Genomic DNA, 19,766 nt, shown 5'->3' on the forward strand with positions numbered 1-19,766 from the left:
CTTTCGCCCCATCACTCCCCCCCTCCCTGCTCTCTCGATCCCCCCGCTGCTCTCCGGGTGCCGAGGACTTGGGAGCAGGAGCCCCTCGCTCTCCCTGCCGCTAATGTGGGACCGAGCCTCCCTCGCGTGTAGCATGCTGTAGCCAAAAAAGAAGAGAGGAGGGGGAAAAGAAGAGACAGAGAGGGGGAGAAGAGGATCTTTTTCCCTCCCTCCCCCTCGTTTCCCGCGGATTGACTTCATGGCTTCACTGTACCAGCGGTTCAGCGGGAAGATCAACACCTCCCGCTCTTTCCCCGTCCCCCCCGAAGCCAGTCACCTCCTGGGCGCCCAGTGCAGCGAGGAGGACGGAGCTGCCGGCAAGACCCCGCGTCCATTGCAACAGGAAAGCAGCCGGCCCCGCTTCCAGTACCAGCCGCGAAGTGACTGCGAGGAGGAGGATGTAAGCGCCGGGCTCGCTCGCGTTTGGGTTGGCTCGGTTTCGGGTGCCCCCCGGGGTGTGCGTGTGTGCTCCCCTCCAGGCTTGCGGCGGTGTTACGAGCCGTCGTGGCGGCTTCTCTCTCTCCTGACCGTGTGTTTGAGCTCTTCTTCTTCCCCCGAAGTGCTGGGGACGGTACGGGACTGAGTCCGAGCCCAGCCCAGCCGAGCCGAGCCGGGCTTGCCCTCCCCGGTGTTTCCCGCACCTCTCACCTCGCTCCTTGCGCGGCTCCCCGCTGCCGCGGAGCAGTGCTGGGGGGCACGGGGTCAGCACGTTTGGGAACAGCGAGTGCAAGCTCCGAGCATCTCCCTCCGAGCGAGTCGACACGGCTTTTTTTTTTTTTTTTTTTTTTTACCTTCTTTCTTAATCATTCCATTTTTTACCTTTTATCACTCTCCCGGGGCACAAGTCTTCACCTTGTTCCTCACTCCTTCCTTTCCCGTCAGCCTCCCCCAGCCTGGCCGAGGAGAAACTTTTTAACCCCTGCGGAGCCGTTGCTGGGGCTCTCTCCCTTCCCTCCCCGCCCGCCCCCGGGCGAGCCCCCGCGGGAAAGGGGCTAACTCGGCCGCGCACCTTCCGCTCCCGCGCTGCCTCTGGGAGTAGCGACTTCAAAGGGTGCATCTGCATATCGCCTTAGTAACGAGTGACTCATCCAGGCCGCTGCTGTGCCTGATGGAGTTAAACTGCCTTGGGTCGATAGCGCTTAGTTCTTTCGGGGGAAGGAAAGAGGGGATTTAGGAAGCGGGGAAGCGCTCGGCGGTAGGTCCTCACCGCTGGTGTAGCCTGCGTGGTGTTTGGTTTACAGAGAGGTCCGGGCTGTTTTGGAAGCATACATAAAGGGGAGCGAAGGGCTGCAGTTGAGAATGATGTTTGTGTGGGTTAAAAATACTTCTTGCCTGAGTGGGACGTGCTGTTGGCTTTGCGGCAGGGTCCAGCCCTGGCTCTCCTTCCCAGGAAAGGCACGGCTTCAAGCTGAGGTAGCACATCTGGCTCACTCCGAGGAGAGAGTTGTGCTTGCAAGGAAACTTCCACGGTTTGTCCTTTAATTCTCCATCCCTTTCCCCACCCCTTGATTAAAAACTTTTGCAGTCGGTAGAGCAGGTGCACTTTTGCCAGTGAAAAGGCAAATTGTTCTGAACCACCCCGAGGTGTTTTCCACGCTGATAGTGCCAGGAGCCTGAATTTACGTTTCCTTGTAAGCCACTGAGCAGCGACGATCTTGGCGATGCTGCTCCTTGGTATTGCTGTGGGGGATCCTTCCCAGTGCCAGGGCCCACACACCCACCCGTGGCCTGGGGGCCGGCGTGGCTGGGGACACGGGGCCCTCCTGGCGACGAGCTGGGCTCTAGGTGTCGCTGCGAGCCAGCGGAGTGCCGCCGCCGGGGCTGGGCTCAGGCACATTTTCCTCATTATTTGACCGTTTTAATTTCGTTTTCCTGGGCTTGGAGACAACAGATGTCTGGAGCCGCTTCTCTGATCACCAGAAGCGCTGAGCCGAGAAGCAATAGGACGCGGTTTTGCATTTGCGAGTGATTTGTGCTGACAGGCTCCGAAATAATATTAATAACAATAATATTAAGCTGCTAAAAGAAGAGTTGCATTTTTTTTTTCCATTGCCCCCTCCGGGCTTGTGTGTTGGTGGGGGCAATGTTGTGCAGTGTGATCTGTAGAGGGAAAGGTGCCTTCCTAGAGGTCTCCCGCGATGAACTGCAAAAAATCCATAACCAGAAATAGAGGGTTGGAGAGACTTGTAAACACACGTGGGAACCTCGTGTGGACTATTTTTTAAAGGGGGCAACATATCTGAGAAAGTTCAATGCACCGGGTCAGGTGGTTCAAAGGTACTCCTGTCCGGCAGAGCCTGGGCTGGCGAGTCGTTCAGGTCGGAAGGGTGCTGAGGCGATGAAGCCGGTGAACATGTCCTTCAGTTGGGCTGCAGGTAGGGGGCTGCCCGCAGCGGGAGAGGAGGCAGGGGCAGGCAAGGGCAGAAGGGGATGGTGCTGGGCCAGCCGGATAGGACCCGGCGGATCTGTCCGTGGTGCTGAACGCGGGCGGTCCGGGAGGAGCTGTCCGTGGTGCTGAAGCGAACCCATCAGGGTCTGGGGAGCTGTCCGTGGTGCCGAACGTGTTCGTCCCGTGTCTATGGGGCTGTCCGTGGTGCTAAAGCCTCCGGTCCGTCTCCGAGTAGAGCCAGCGGCGGGCTCCTGCCCTTGACCCTGGTGAGGTCACGGAGGAGAGAACGAGTTTCTCACCCTCCCCGGCGGCTGCAGGCAGGACGAGCTAATGTGACTCCGGGCATGAAATCCCTGTGGATTTGTGTGAAATCTAAAAGGAAATGTGAGGCAAGCAACAGGGAAGGACAGTGGGAGAAGTGCAAATAGAGCGGTCTGTTTGCGCAGGGTGCCAGGAGCATGTGCTGTTGTTTATTGTGAGGGAGGGCTTAACAAGACATCATTGGAAACTTCTGATATCAGTTTTACACAAAAACTATAGTGGCACATTCACATCGTCTTTCATCCTTCAGGACTGATCTAGTGGAAAAAGCCAGAGCTTAAAAATACAGGGGAAAAAAAAATAAAAAATTTTGTTGTGTGGCCACACTTGAAAATATCAAAACAAACCTGAGAACTAGAGTGTTCTCTTCCTAACTTTGTCATATGATTAATACTCAGAGGAGGACTGAGATTATTTTATGGGTTACTAATGATGGCTTTCCACATTGAAATGTGCACGCTGCATTCAGTACTATATTTTTAAGCACCGATACAGACTTCAGTGCTGTAAAAAACAGGGAAAGAGAGGATCATGCCTTTGAAGGTCACAGTATTGCTAGTAAATGTTTTGTCTACTGAAAGTAGTACTGGTTGGAAACTACTAAATGAAACCTATATGTAGTTAAAGAGGAAGCAGTATTTTTATATTAAATAAAAAATTTAAATAAATAAAGACAATCATGATATAACAGCTACTCAATTCACTTTACAGCCACTATTAAGATGGACATGAGAACACAGCTTTTGTAGTATGAAGGTATAGAGAAGCAGAAGTCACAGCATTCTTTAGTATTTTAACAGTGTTTTACAGTATTTTAAATCATGGTAGGTATAGGAGAAAATATACATAGTGTACTTCATAAACAAAACCTGTATTAAATATTGCACTTTTAAAGTGTTAAATATTAGTCTGATAAGACAAATTTTTATTTATTTTTTTTTTTGGGGGGGGGGGGGGGGGTTGGGAGAGGGGGGAAGGGATGGGGAGTGATGATCCATACAGGCCCGGTATGAATAACCCCAGAAAAAACACTTCCACGTTGGCTTTGTGGCAGTATTGATACTGAAGTTAATTATCACAACAGCTGTAAACAGAATTATGACTTTTTTGTTGTGTTTTGTTTTTCTGTAGGATTACCTTTTCACTACATTCATTAAGGTATGAGAAATATCTGTGAAGACTAAGTAAAATCTAGTCTGGTGGTATCTTCTTTTTAGATTGATTAGATTAATACTTTCCATACTGTACTGTGGAAGGGATTTTATCCTAGATGTTGACTTGAGATTATATAATTTTTTTCTCCATAAAATAGAGCTTTTTATTTTTTCCAAGCTTATTCTTCTTTGGCATTACAGTGATTAATGAGTTTAATTTTTGCAGGCAACTGCCAGGAGGTGCTGAGTAAGATGTATCATGCTGATTGTGTATAACCCTGCTCCTTTTAATTACTGGGATGATAACAATGCATTAATCAAGAGCATAAGAAATTCAGCACTTTTCTGTAACACAGAATATTGATCTATTTTATAGGTCATTGACTATAAAGTGATGATCACAGAACTCCTTTTTGTATTAAATTCTTTATGATAAGTTATGTGTTAAAAATATTGAACCCTTCACTGGAACATCATAAAACTTTTCTATATAAAGACCCCTACGCTGCATTCTTGTAGGTTCTGTTACTTGGCCAAAACTCCTACTGTCTTTAACAGGAGAATTAACCATATAAAAACAACTAAACCCAAAGAACAAAAGCTACCATTAGTGTGAATATTTTTTCATTTACTGAATTCTTAATAATTCTGTATTTCTTGCATTGCTTAAAACTGCATTTGGTCATATATTATACTTTAAATATTTTATGATTGGTTACTCAGACTGATTTACATTTTTTTTCCTCTCAGATATAAATAGTAATAATCTTGAAATGCCTCAATAAAACTGTATTTCATTCTTGCATAAATTTAGGATTACGTAATTAAAATATCAGCTGTTAATAGAGGGAGTTTGAGAAAGTGTGTATCAAAGCATTCGTGTAAAAAAATTGTAACTTGGTATGTCAGACTTGCTGTTGCATGTAATTGTAAATGTTAATTTTCAGTTCATTATTTGTCTAATGGAAAGAGGTATTGCTTTCTGAAAATGTATGTCAAGGACAGTGTTCCAGAAAGATTGAGGGCTGAGCTGCAATGGACATTTCAGAAATGATGTGGTCTTTTTCCCAAGAGATGAGAGATATAGTTTGATAGAAGGTATGGCTGGACTGCAGGAATCATAACAGGAAGATTGAGTGGTTTGAATGATAACCAGAAATCTTGTCTGCAGACCTGAGCTACCATGTTTATTTACAGAAACTACTGTTGTTTAAGTCTGTAAGAGTCTCTTCTTCTGCTTTTTCTGGTGGGTTTTTGGATGCTGAACTCAGTTATCCAGCAGCCACTAAGATTTAAAGAGCTGGGACTAGTATTTTCAAGAGAAATAGAGTTAGGCCCTACTAAAATTCTGTAAACCCACCTTTTGAAATTAATAAAAATTACAACTTATCTCCCCAGAGGCAAACCTTTATTGTTGTTGTTGTTGTTGTTGTTATTATTATTATTATTATTATTTGCATGGAACTTAATCATATATTTTCAGTAATTAATAATGGACACTGATCTGGAGGTGATACATTTTTTTTATACTTTGTATAAAAATTCTAAAAGAATTTAATTCTAAGAATTAAACCACCTTATGATGTTTGTTGCCAGTTCAAAATGAGCTGTTGTTTCTGCAAACTTTACTAGCCATGGTGATGATGCATGCACTAAAAAAAGTCTGCCAGATAGAATATATTTTTAAGTATTCATGAATAACTGTGTGAACAGGCTGAATCATCTCTCTAATAGTAGTGAACAGTGAAATAAATTGGAATACCTTATTTAGAGTCTTTAGCTCACATTATTTCTCTTGAGTTAGTAGAAGTTGGGACAAGTGCAGAATGAAGACACTGAGACCAGAGTCAGAGAAGTTTGTGTGGTTTTCCAAAGGACTTTCCAAGATATGGGGGAAAAAAAGACATGAAGCTGTGATGCTTTCCATTCCTCTGTATATTTTGGTTTTAGGAAAGGCCAGAAAGATGGTAGTTCTCAGGATGTCCATCCCATCATCCCAGCTTTGAAAATGCTCTTTGGGTCAGAAGAATTTGTCCCTTGAAAAAAAAAATTAAACTCTTGTGGGCTAATAATTTTATGCTTGTGGTGATTCAGATAAATCTTCCTTTAAAATTCAGTAACTTTAAATTGATTTTACTAGGATTTTTGCCTAATGTGCTGGACGATTCCCAGCACGTTGCCGTGATGTACGTGCATTTTCATTCCGTGACCAAGGGGTGGCAGTGTCTCTTGCTTACTCTCTGTTAACGCTGAGCTCTTGGCATTTCATTGATTTTGTAGTAAAGCACCAACCAACCATTTGTTTACATACCCATTCGTACACGTGAGGGTTATTTTCAGTTCCTTATTGCTTTCTCTAGACTTGATTGACTTGCTGAAAATTTAGTAACTCTCTCTTTTGCCATCAGGGAGCAATGCTTGTTTTCAAAGCTCATCAAAAAATGGTTTAACAGCAGTTTTGAATGGTCCCATATTCAAGCATGGAGGAAGGAAGGGAGAAACAAATCTTTTTTCTAAGGAAATTTTTGTCTCTTTTCTCCCAAAGGAAAATAAAATACAGCCTTCTCCAAAACTCCCTTGTGTTCATATTCAGGTTTGATACAGTGTAAATTTTCCAAAGTACATACAGATAATATAGGTTAATAAATCCCATTTCTTTTAAAAATGGTTCTTGTTGAAATCCAGATATATATATATTGGAATCTGATTCCTAAGTAGGTGCCTAAATGCTTATTTTGGATCAGGTTCTTACTTACTTATTCACCTTTGAAAATATTATCTATATTTTTTTAAATTCTGTGTGTTTGTATTCATGTATTTGGTAATGATGAAATTCAGTGAATATGAATTCACTGAGTTAAACTATGTTTTGAATCTGTGTGTAAGACTATATGAAGAGATCTCGTCTCCTGTAGCATTTTCTGTCAATATGTACCTAAAAATGAGAGTAAAAACAGGTCTGACATGGGTACTGTGCACATGCATGTTTTTCAGCACAGAGCAGTGTAGAAGGGGACAGAGGAAGGGTGGAGTGGTACAATCCCATAAGGCGTTTTGAAGAATGAGTGGGTTGTGGTTTTTGCATAGTGGAAACATTTGCTCTTCACAACTTTTCCACCTGTAGAGTGTTTAGGAAGGTTCATTACACTCGTTCAACCAATGTTTTAGTTATTTCTTGACTTCTAAGCACTTCAGGTTAGAGATCTTTCATACTTTGTTCTGTTAAAATAGCCTTTAAAACTTCTACCAAGATTACAGAAAAGATTAACACAGTTTTTAAGCTCCAGGGAATTGGCAATGTGGATCTGCGGAGAGAGGGCAGATATTCATCCATGTTGCAAGTAGCAAGTTTAACTAAAGCAAATGGAGTGTGTGGGGTAATGTGGAAAAGGCCAGTATTGTGAATCTCTGTTGATGAGATCTTAATAGATTTCTGTTGAGCATATTTTCTAATTGCGTATCACTTGCATAGCGTAAATTATTTTCCTCTAAACAGAGTACTTGACAATAGAGCTCTGCTATTACGTATACTCTTCTACCAGTTGTTGTCTCTGTGACTTTTAAAACTGGATTTAAAATTATTATCTTCACTTTGCAGATGGAAAATCAGAGGCTGAGTTGACACTGCCTCAGAGACGGTGTGTCTCAGTTCTACAGCAGTGACAGCTTGCTGTGGCTCAGCCCTGTGAGCTATTGCAGTTTCTGGTTCTGGCCTATGGAGTCTTTAAGACCAGAAATATTTCCAGTTATCAGCGAGGATGTTCTTACAGGTGTAACACTAGTTGTTAAGTCCGGCACATCTAAGTCTTTGATGTATCTAGCACTCATTAGGGGAGATTTCACATGGCGTTTCAGATCTCTGATGTTTTCCTCTGGCTGTTCTAGGTATTGGAGCTTTCTTTTGCAGAAGGAGATTTAAAGCATCGAAAAGGAAGGATAGGAGTGTCTTAATATTTTCATTATATAATATTTGGGCATGGGGGTGGGGGTGTTCCTTCTGTATTTGTCAAAATCATCTGCTCCAGAATTTCATGTAGATTTCACTCTAGGCAGAGTGAAACCTCAAAAGCAAATGCAAATTTCTTCCCTAGCTTGCTATCTTAGACATACAGAGCCACATGAAATGGAAAAGCTGCAATGGGAAATGCCTGGTAACCTTAGCTCTAGTTATACCACAGTCATTAATTTTAAAGTGTTTATGACAAGGATATGTATGTGTTCCTTCTTTTCCATTAAAATGAGCTCCAACTCTCTATAAAAGAAAATAGCAGTGGCATTTTGGTCAGAGGAGAAATGAAACCCATGGAGACTGAGCAATTGCAGATGTTACAGCAGTCTCCAAGCTGTAGATCTGAAGACACTTGGTGAGTGGAGCCAGCAGTTGCTTTATACAGGATCCCTGTGCCTGCTGCTTTCCTCCCATGCTGGCAGAGGAATAATGATGTCCAGCATCTGGGCAGCAGCAGGAGGCCTGTTACTGCCTGGTTGTCCTTCTCAAGGGTATAAGCAGTGGTTTGCAGAACACAGTCATGTAAAGTTGGTGTCTGGAGATGAGCTCAAGTGTTCTGCAGTGCCTCTTGCTACTGCAGAGTGGAGGAAAAAAAAAACAAAAAACAAAACAAAAAAAAAAGCCTGTGTCTGCAAGGTCAGCTTTGGGAAAAAGAAATAGTATGTACTGGTGACAGTAGCAAAACAGACATTGATGTCTGTGCCAGGGTAGAAAAGCAATCTGGTGGCGGCTGCTGCCATTGCTGAAAAGGTAGGATGGTATGAGAGGTGGTTCTAGGATAGATTGCTCTTCCCACTTGTTCCTGAGCCTCACCAGTGCCTTAACAGCAAAAGAAGTTGTAAGCACAGCTCAGTTTTTCCTCTCTCCTCTTCCCCAGTCATCCCTCAGCCCTTCATCATCACAGGAGTGAAACTCAGTTTTGTTTGCAATGCCAGGAAGCTGTGAGTCAGTTCTTCCTCCCTATCTAACAGGTGGCTGCTGGCAACCTGTTAGATAGTCTTATCTCTCTCTGCCCTGGCGCCTATAGATAGATCTCCCAGCAAAAACTCAGATGGCTCCTCTCCAGATGCTTCACAGTGACCTGCCCTCTGGCACTGTAAAATGCAAGTCGCAGCTGCTGCCTGCCTCCCCTGCCCTCCTGCTGGGGCAGGTGGGTCAGGGTATGTTGTATTCCACAGCAACATGAGGAACCTTGAGCGGAGCGGAGAGGTTATTGGGAATCTGCTTTAAATAGTGCTTGACCCCTTGCATAAGAGACTAATTGTCCCAAGATAAGTTTATTGCATATACAGTTCTTAGATTTGCACAGATTGCTCATGGAATTATGTTTCATGTGACTGTAGAATCCTGTCTTTATTTGTCATTTATTGCTAAATCCTTCCTCATGTTTCTGGATAATCTGTATAAACTATGGCTTGTCTTTGTTTTTGTTTTTCTATTTTCTTTAAATGCCAGTAAAAGAAAAGTAATACTTAAAAGACCAAATATCTATCACATTGTTGATAGCAATGCTGTAGGAATCAACAATGATGTTGCCATAGAGACATAAATGGTTTATAGTGAACTAAAGATTTCCCAAAGATTTCCACTTTTACTGGTCTTGCTGCTGCTAGGCATAGTGAATGCAAGTATTTTATTGACACAAATCACCTATCGGCTTTTATATATATATATATATATTATTTTTTATTTTTTGTTTTTAATTTGAGCATTTGTAATCCCAGATACAAGAGGAGGCACCTGGAGAAAACACTGAATGAAGGTATTACAGTGTTTTGCAATGGTGTCTCTAATAAAGTGGGCGCTGTTGAAGCAGCTGCTTCATTGTACTGTGAACTGCTGCACAAACAGCACTTGTCAAAACAGTTACAGTGATTCATTGCAAACAAGAGTAATTAATAAGGACTGACATAACTAAGGTTTAGGATCACAGTAACCCAATCTATTTTACTTGCCTTGTTTACACTCTCTGTGTTTGGGCTCTGTGCACTTGGAAATAGATTGTTTAAGAAGTAGATTTCACTGATTTCTGGGCACATTTCTATACCTGCTGTTTGAGGTGGCATGGATCTGTGGTAGCACATTGGAATGGCTATTAGAGAGGTCTTGCTCTTCTTGGGTTTGCCAGTGACCTGCTGCATGAACTTCAGCTAGTTGTTTATCCCTGTGGGGCAGGATCTGCATCTGTTGGATACCATAAAGGAATCAAGGCCGTGACTTCATTCATGGCTTCACTGCAGTGGTACAGAATTAAACCATTTCTGCTTCTGGCCTAAAGTTTTGGCCTGAAAAGAATCCACAGAAACAAAAGATTATTAATAATTAGCAGTGTGGTCATTAATTCTGACAGTGGCAACATTTGTCGGAGCATTCCTAATAACCAAAACAGACCTGATTGTGCTTGTTTATGGTGGGCTAAAGGTCTCTCTCATTACAGTGTTTCACAGGCAGTGCCAGGAGTTGATAATCACTATAATGCACATTTTTCTTTTAGCTAAGAAAAGCTAATAAGCATCTGTAGTTTTGAAAATGTCAGATTGAGCCAAAGTGCATGCAATTAGATAAGGATAATGTAGCAGATAATAAGAAGATACATGATACTGGATGAGCAGTTATCAGACTATTGTGCTTTGGCTGCTAAACTGTTATATGTCATATAAAAGAGAGTGGTTGTTAGTTGAGGGAAAACATGCCACAAGTTGTCAGAGAAGGAAACATGAGCTAATGTGATGAAGTGACAAGGTTAGCCCTGGGGGAATATCAACATGCATGTCAGTCTCTTGGAAGATGGAAGAGTTGTCTGGGTTAAAAGTCACATACTTGGGAAGGTGGAAAGGCCACTTAGGAAAAAAACGAAACAAATATGGAAAGCAAAGTGGGCAGAATGAAATTATTTATTGTCATCATCTCTAGGGCTTCTTTCTCCTGTTGTCAAAGACTCTCTGTCTTACATGGGTGATATCTAGGCTATTCTGGGTACTTTAGCAGGTTAAAATATTTCTGAGACATCTTCATCGCCAAAAAGTAGATGCAGCCGTGATACACTGGATGTGAATTTTCAAGCAATGTCCTTGGTCTAATTTTGCCACTGGGGGAAACAATGAGGCAGACTCCAAATGCAAGAGAAAACAGCAAGAGGATGAAAGACAGACAAGGGACAACGGAGGGAAAGAAGAAAAAGGAAAGCTGTGATACACAGGACTGGATGCTAGTTCTGAGATCCTGGAAGCATCTTGGTGGGAAACAAAGGGTTTTTTTTAATTATTTTTATTTTTAATTAGGGCAGCTTTATATAATATTTTAATAAAAATATCTGGCAAAAAATTTGGTTATGTGTAGTTCTCATCCTATTTTCTTTTTTCTTTTTCTTTCTTTCTCTCTTTCTTTTTTTTTTTTTATCCTGTAAGTATTTAATTAGTGACCAATTATGTAATATTATAACTGCAATCTTGGAAGAAAAACTTATTTTCATTATGAAGTATTTGCATTGTGGATAACAAACTCAAGGCATATTGTAGCACTTACAAAACACTGCCTCTTACCACTTCTATTCTACACCAGAATATATCCCTTTTTGGTGTAACTACTACCTAAATTAACAGTGTTTGTAGTACAGTGTTTTGAGAAATGTTGTTTAAGCATGTGTTTGATACATACATTAAGGGAGTACATCTCCCTATATCCTCAGGTCTTCACATAAATATGGGAGTTTCCTATGCTATCACCATTCAGTGCAGTCTGAATTCCTACATTGTATGACATGATTGCATATATGTGGCTTTTGAAACTGTTTTCATCTTTCCTGGCCCTTCACCATTATGTGTGGCTGCTTAGAAGTAACTGAAAAGCATGTTTTCTATACCCCTTTCATCTTACATTCAGTCATTCTCATAGACTCTGTCCAGGTCTAACAGTATGGGTTTGCAAGAGTGGAATTCACAGTGTAAGCTTGGATCAGGTTTCTGGTAAGAAAGTTTACAGAAAGCATCAGTAAAACATTCACTGTCTATAAGCATTTGAGCTCAATGTGGGTTGAAATTCTCTTCCTGTGAATACTCGAGGAAGATCATTCAGTGCATACTCTATACACAAATTCAGTGTAATTGTGTTCAGAATGATTATTTTGGTTTTGTTTTGTGTTAACAGTTCACTCAATAGCAAATTATATGTCTGTCATTAAGCTGTCCCTCTCCAGGCATAGGGGCAAGCTTGGTATTTGAGAAGGAGGAGAGGGGAGGAAAGCTCTCTTCTCTCATGTTGAGTCATGAGAGACTACAGTCTTTCACAGATACAAGGATGTTTGTAGCAACTCTGCAACTCCATAGTGGCTCTCCTCTTTGGAGGAGCAAGAAAGAAATTCCTCATGGCACTGGAGAGAGAAGGTGAAGGTTAAGAGCAAGGTTAAAGCCAGTTTAATCTCACCCTGTAAATCTACATGTGAAATCCCTTGAGTTACAACCACGTCCCTTCACTGTTTCTTCCTGTCTGTGTTAAGCTGAAGCTGTTCTGGATCTGAACTTTTGGCAGATAGTACAGTGCTAGTGGACTGGAAAGATACGTCAGAATGCCATAGTCAGCTTTTTAACTGTGCAATTTAGTATAAAATGCAGGGAGCAGCAGTGTGAATCAGAGGAATGAATTTGCTCTGAAAGTTCCACAGAAGGCACTTCTTTTGCTAAAGACAGATTGTGCCAGTCCAACCCAAAAAACTGTAATTTAATTTGAAAGTACTCTTCTGCATTCCTTTCACCTGATTTCAGTTGTTGATGAGCCATAAAATTTTTCTGTGGTCCACTGGAGTTCAACAGATGAGAATTTCCTAACTTCATAAAATGATTAAAAGCACTCCAAATGTATATTATTAGAAAGGCTTCTGTGAGACAAGTCAATCAGCAGGCTTCAGGTGCCTTTATGAAAGGTTTGGTAAGCATTGTTTGAATGAGAGCTTGCTGAGATGTACAAGAACTGGGCAGGATGCACAATAAAATAAAAGACTTAATGTTTAAAGTAACTTAAAGAACAAATGGTAACACACGTGTGTGACAGAGGTTTTCCCAGTTTGCCACAATGCCATGGAGATGAATTGTACAAGGATCAACGTCTCTAGCAGTGATAAGTGAGATCTGTGTGACTGATTTTGGCAGTAGCCTGCTCCTGTGTTTTTCTTTAACCCAATGCCTTGGACACAGCACTAGAAAACAAGTAGATAGGTTTTATGTGTAATGCCTGTATCTCATCTAGAAAACTCATCTCCTCCAGCATGATGTATCATAAACCGAAAACCGAATCCACTTTCATCAAACGTTTGTGAGTGATGAACCGTTACAAGACCATTCTGTTCTGTTCAAGGCATTTCTACAAAAAGAAGAGGAATGATTGATGGACTTACTGCAAAATGAATGTTGAACATTAGGGGCTGCCTTTCCTCTCCCCTTCTCCCCCCTTTCATACAAGCTGGCTGTGACTTTCCAAACAGACATGACAATGTTGCTACTTCTATTTTATTTTTCTGTTACAGTTGTTTTCATGAATAACCAGCAGAGGCTTATTAAGGTGTAAATAGGCAACAAGACTTCTGAAAACTCAGCCTTTTAACATTGGTTTGGATACCCCAAATTTTTAAGATAGGGTGAAGAAACCTGGCTGCTACTTTTAGCTGAATGAGTTATTCATGGCTGACAGTTTGACTATTGACATTGTTGAACCTTCTGATGAAAACTTAAATATCTACCATAGTTAGTCCTTACTTCTCTTGTTCCCAAGGAGATCAGAGCACTTCAGCAAGGTACAGCACCAACACCTGTTCCTTACAGTGACATAACCTTCAGAGCTCCTAAGTGGAAAAGTTTATGCTTGCTAAGAGGCAAAGAAAAGGATCCTCTTGTCAAAGCAGGGGATTAGAATTTTCTATGACTTGATCTCTCCCCTTTGCTGTTAATGGTGGAAATGAAGAACCTGCCCATCCTTGGGATATCTATCTAGGAGAAAGTGGAAAGTTTAATTGTCAGACCCAAGCATTCCCAGCATTTTTCTTGTTCAGCTTCAATAATCACTGCTTCTCATTTGTTCAGGTCAATGGGCCCTTTGCCAGGGGGAGAGTACAGTTTTTTAAGATGAAAGATAGTGTTGGAATAAGAACAGATGGCTGTAATCTGGCCATAAATTGGTTTAGGCTAGAAATTATGAGATTTCTAAGATCTTGAGCATTGAAGTATTGGAAGAGCCTTCCAGTAAGAGTACGTAAAGATAAGTCATATCTGGCTTTAAGATGGATCTCAATAACTCTATTTTTTATGGGATTATATATTTGGCCTTGGAAGCAGAGAAACCACAGTGTCCCTGTTTACAACTAAATTCACTGAAGTTTTGCTTGGAATCAGTGAGGAGACCTCTTCCACCAGGTGGGTGACAGGGATTTCTGTTTTAATTATGCAGGCTAAATGTCTTTTAGAAGAATCTTCTAAAGGGTTAAAGGTTATTATTATACTCAATATTTATGAAAAAAATATTGCAGTAAAATGGGTTAAACAGGGCTGAATCCATCCTTTGCATACATGTATAAGGTTACTTGGTCTAGTTCGTTCAAGAGTTCCTGGATTGCTGCATTTTAAACAAATTGCATGAGGTGTACCAGTTATATTTGCCTATGAATTTCTTGCTACCGTCCCCTGTAGGCCTAACACGTTTCCATTTCAAGAGACAACATGTTTAAAGGTCTGTCACTATAAAGGCAGCATCATCTACATAGATTTTAGTTGCTGATGATCTGTGTGGGCAAATTAATTCAGAGTTGTGATATTCCTCTTATTATTGTAGATTTGTATGGTTTTTTTTTGTTTGTTTGTTTTTGTTTTTTTGCCAAAGTGCTTTGCTCTAGCTTTTCTACACAGAGTACCAGAATCCTTTTCTACATGCAGTAACTTTGCCTATCTCAGTAATTAGGACAGAAGCCTCGAAAGGGCTTTCCTCTGTCTTGTCCTTCATGAACACAGTTGAGTTGGAAGGGAAACTGAGGGAAAGCGAGCATGTCCATGTGGCTCAGTAGGAAGAGCTCTCAGATGTAGGGTTCTGCTCCTGATGTAAAAAATGTCCAGGAAGTGGTACCACACATGTTAGGAAATTCCTGTTAGCTTCTTCCCCTAATGTTGCTTTTCCAAGCTCACAGTGGGCTTAAAATGTTCACAATATAGGAATGGCTGTGCCTGACTTGTAAGCAGCTGTGCCATTCATTGGATCTGGCCCTGAGCACTTTTTAAACTTGACCTGTGACACAGACTTGTTTAAAACTAATGCAGCCACTTCTTCAAATAAAGTGATGAGAGGCATACGTGTGAAGATATTTACTGTAGCAAGACTACTCTAACACAGTAGCTTTCTAGCCAATTATTCCAGCACTGAGAGAGGAGAAGAGCTCCCTCCCTTTTTGGACCATCCAGGAGGGAAATAGCAGAAGCACAGTTTTCTGAAATGGGTGGTGATGGAGAGGTGGGGGTGCTATATAGGTGTTGTTAGAGGCTGGGGATGCAGATGACGGCTTCTCATAGAGTGAAGAAGTGGTTTGGGTATGTAGGACAGTGTGTGTGTTGATGTGGAAATGGGTAAAGTAATCTCCAGTTATCTTATCCCAGCAGCAGAGGGAAAGCATGGTGCATGTGAGCAGTAAGTCAGCAAACACCAGGGCTGTAGCACCTGACCGGGATTTAGACATCTGGCTTCTATTGCTGTGCCATGTAGTTTTTCAGGAGCTTTTAAATCTCTGTGTGGTATTAGACAGATTTTCCAGAAGATTTTGGTTATGCAATAAAAGTCATCTAATATTGTTTCTACTCCGCTGTGAAGATGAAACATTCTTATTATATCCTGTAATCTCACTTGTATTCTCTATTCTTGATGGTTTTTCTAAGCCCTGGGCTAAAAGGCGTTGTGATAGAAATGATTAACCCAACAAAATACACAAACTGTGAAACCCTAAAAACTCCTGTCTTTTTGTACTTTTCAAGACAGTAAACAAAGATGAAGCAGTGCAGCTTACATTGCTTGGAAGTGCTAATATGTGTTGAATGCTCAGGATTTCCATGCTTGTATGGGCTGGAATTTCACATGCCACAAAACACTCAGTGGATCTGAATCAGGGCCTCCCCAGGGCCATGTGCTCTCAAGAGATGAGCTTGCCTTGCATCAAGGGTACATGTACATGGCCCAGTGAGGTACTTTTTTGGGAGAATTGATGGCACTGTGAGTGCTGTGTTATGCCAGTGCAGTGGCAGCTTTTATCTGCTGCTCATTTGCATTAATCAGAACTCATTTATCTACTGATTACTCACATGGCTGTGAACTCTCAGTCCCTTTTATAGGTAGTTCAGAGCTCCTTTAGATATTTCTGCATGGTATTACAATGTACATTGGAGAAATCCTCACCATGTCAGGCACTCAAAAAACGTAGGCAATACGAGCCTTAAAGTTTCCAGTGAATCCCTTCATTCAACCCTTTCTTGTATTCATTACTCTAGTTTTCCTGCTTATGTCTTTAACTAAATAATTGCATGCCATTGTGTTTTTGTTTGTTTAGTTTTGTTTCTGCACAGGACTCCCTCTTCCCATGCTCACAGTGATTTAATGAGAAGCTCTTCAACCTTTTATTTCCACCCCCTCCCACCACCCCATTGTTTAATGTGTGGCCTTAGGCATTAATCTGTGTGCTTTCTTAAGATGATGTTTAATTTCCTCATGGGCTCTTCTCTAGCATTTACTGACACAGTTTTTGAATGTGCCTCACAACCTATTGAATTTGTCTTCACAGGACAGGTGCCGAGTGTGAGGAGGGGATTATTGCTGTTCTATAGATAGAAAACTGAGGAAGAAATGATAATGAATAGAGAATATCTTGATGTGGGGACTATTTTAATGGGAGACCATAGCACAAGTCTTTGACCTCAGTGACAATGCTGACCCTCAGCATTTCTACAAATAATATCAGAAGTCCCCAAGGTGGCCATTTGTAAAGCAAGAAATACTGGAATGCTCACTTAGCAGAACTCAAATGTTTTGCCCAGCATCAGAGAATATGTCTGTATGAGAGACAGGGGAATCACTGTCTTCAGGGTGTCAGTCAACTTGCTTAGTCATGAAACTGTCCTTGCTCTTTCTTTCCAGCTCAGTGCTTCATTTACTGCATGCTGTTTCTTTTGGGCCATACATGTCAGTGTGGGGCCTACAGATGGCTTTCTTTGCCTTTCTAATTCCCTCATGAGGCAATGGCCTTTTTAGTTGGAAGTCCCTGTGTGCTTAAAGACGAGAAGGCTAGGTTAAGTTTACCTTAGGCCATATGAGTTCTATATAGATCACTGATATTTTGCTATACTTGGTTTTAAAGTAAGACTCACAGGGAGAATTAGTCTTTTATTACACTAACTAATAGATCCTGTGGGTAGACAAACTTAAGTGCATGAGTCCTTCAGATCTGAAGCCTTCACTCACATCAGTTAATTTTATGTTGCTTGTTCCTACACAACCCATCTCTGTTATGTCCCCAGATCACTGAGTCTACAAAAGCAGCCTCATCTTAAAAAAGTAAGCAGGAAAACGAGAGATGACATTATGTGACAGCAAATGAAATCCCCAGATTAGAAGTAGGAGAATGTTACCACAACCCGTTGAGTTAATGGGTAAACTGAGAATAGTTTGTTTTAATCCTCTCTAAGAATCAGCCACTGTGGGTAAAGAGGCCTACCTCTTGTCTGTAGTTTCATAGCTGTCAGGGCACCTTGGAAACACAGAGTGACTTGGGAATTCTGAATTCTTGTCTGATAGAAAAGGACATAGTGTCGTAATTTCTACCTGACTCATTAGGAAATTAGGTCAACTGTTTCTGACACATTTCCATTATCTGTTCCCTGTTTGTACGTGTTTGCCTGTCTTTGTATTGTGTTTTCACAACAAATTGTCTTTGACAGAACCTAACTTTCTATGATATTCATACAGGGCCTGGCACAGAGAGAACATGGTTCTCTCTGTGGGGTAGTTAGGTAAACTTAGCTGAGTTATTTTGCAAAAAAACTTTTTTTTTTTTTTTAAAGCAATATAATTATATAATTTAAGTGTTTATGAAACTGGCAAGGTTGTCCTGACTTTAAGATCAGGTTTGACAACAACAAATAATAAAAAAATAAAAAATAATAAACAAATAATAATAATAAAAAAGAGCTATCTAGGATAAATTCAAGAAATGGAAGAAGGAAGTTGTAATAATCATTCAGATGGAGTAAATCACCTTCCAGAAAGTTTTCTAATCACTAGGACATGGGATTTTATGTGGCTGTCTTATAGGGTCTTGTAGAGATAATTAAACATTACCAGTAACAAAGTTTTAAACACAGGTATCCAGTTTCCCAAGGAGTGTCTTAGACACCGTTGTAGAGTTATCGTTGCCCTCCAGCCTACATAATATTTTAAGTATTCCACTGAAAGTGGATTAGTTTCTGTAGTAAAAAATGTGAGTGTCTTCTCCCAGAATATTTGCAAAATCTGTAGCTGGAGATAATCAAGGATGAAATTCCAGGAGGTCCAGCAGTAAAATGAAAACAACTGAGCTGAAAAGCAGTGTCCCCAAAACCATGAAGTGCAACTATTTTTTTCATAATCCTTCTTGTTCTCATGCATGCTCTGCCAGAATTTTATATTATTTTAGTTATTGCAGAGAGTTTATTTCTACCATAGCATTATGATAAATGTTTATCTTTTGTATTTTCAGTGCTTTTATTCCTGAGAAAGACTAATTGAAATCTGTCTTCGATTCGTCTTGCTGCTCTGTAGGATATCACATTTGAGTTAAGTATAAACAGAACTTTAGAGCTGATGTAAACCTAGAGGATTTTCTGACTTCTAATATAACAGAGAATCCTTAGGGTTTTAGAATAGCTCCTGGTGGAGGCAATAGGAAGAAATGTTCATCAGTGCTTAATGGAAAACTGTAGTCCTCCTGCTAAGAGAGAAATGCAGAACCACAGGATTTTTTTATTGCTCTCTATGACAAAAGATCTGCTTCCAAATTCTCAGAGGCAGATGAAACTTAATGTACCTGGAAAGTAGAGATTTTCCTGTGTCTTGAGTGACTCAAAGGACTGGATTTGAGGAGGAAAATTAAAAGAAACAAATGCAGGTTTATGGATGAATGCAGAAGAAATTATTCCTTTGTGTATTCAGAGACATAAATGTCTTTTGGGAAAAATATTTGAATAGAGATGGCTACAAAGAGGAAAACAAGTTTGAAATGTGGTCTATTTAGAAGAAAGCTCCCTAAGGGTGATATTCCTGAGGCTGTCATGAAGTCTTTCTGGAAAGAAATTTCAATTTCAGTTTTTGGCCTGTAGATATTTAGTAGTTGTCAATCAGGAACAATAAGTTAAAGAATTGAGGTCAAATAGCAAAATTTGGTGCTGTATTGTATACTAAAATGAGTAGTTCTGGGCTACTATAAAGTAGATCTGTTTGCCGATTTCTATAATTACTTTCAGTGTATCTGATCCTCTGGTTGCAATATTTTGTTGCATTGAAACTGGGGTTTAGGGTGTGGATTCTGAAGCAGCAAAGAACTTGCTCTGAAAGCACCAGGCAATGTTCAGCATCCCCCAAACACCCTTAGCTTCTGTGTCAGAGGAACAGGAGTTTGCCGCATTAGCTGAGAAGTGCTGACATATTTAATGTAGACAACAGCAGCTTGCGTGCCTGATGTATCCAATGAGCTTACAACTACCTGTTAGACCATAAATCACAGAGTTTTGTCACATGAGCTTCTCACAAGTGGCAGCTCGCAGGCAGTAAGTGCCTTCTAAAGGCTAAGCTAATCCAAATTGCC

The 19,766-nt window shown here is 41.0% G+C and overlaps 1 protein-coding gene across 3 annotated transcripts in view; it reads left to right on the forward strand.

Moving 5' to 3' along the window:
• The window catches only part of DPP6 (dipeptidyl peptidase like 6), a 553,890-nt gene that overhangs the window by 143,129 nt on the left and 390,995 nt on the right, over nt 1-19,766 (forward strand). Inside the window, exon 1 of one of the 3 annotated variants that reach the window (XM_048062455.2) lies at nt 16-439. The exons of the other annotated variants lie outside the window; for them this stretch is intronic. Coding sequence (XP_047918412.1) covers nt 239-439 — 201 coding nt within the window. The 5' untranslated portion in view covers nt 16-238. Of the gene's footprint in view, nt 1-15; nt 440-19,766 lie in introns of those variants that run through there. 3 annotated transcript variants of the gene reach the window in all.

This window comes from Anser cygnoides, chromosome 2 (assembly GCF_040182565.1).
Source record: "Anser cygnoides isolate HZ-2024a breed goose chromosome 2, Taihu_goose_T2T_genome, whole genome shotgun sequence".
Taxonomy (NCBI): domain Eukaryota; kingdom Metazoa; phylum Chordata; class Aves; order Anseriformes; family Anatidae; genus Anser; species Anser cygnoides.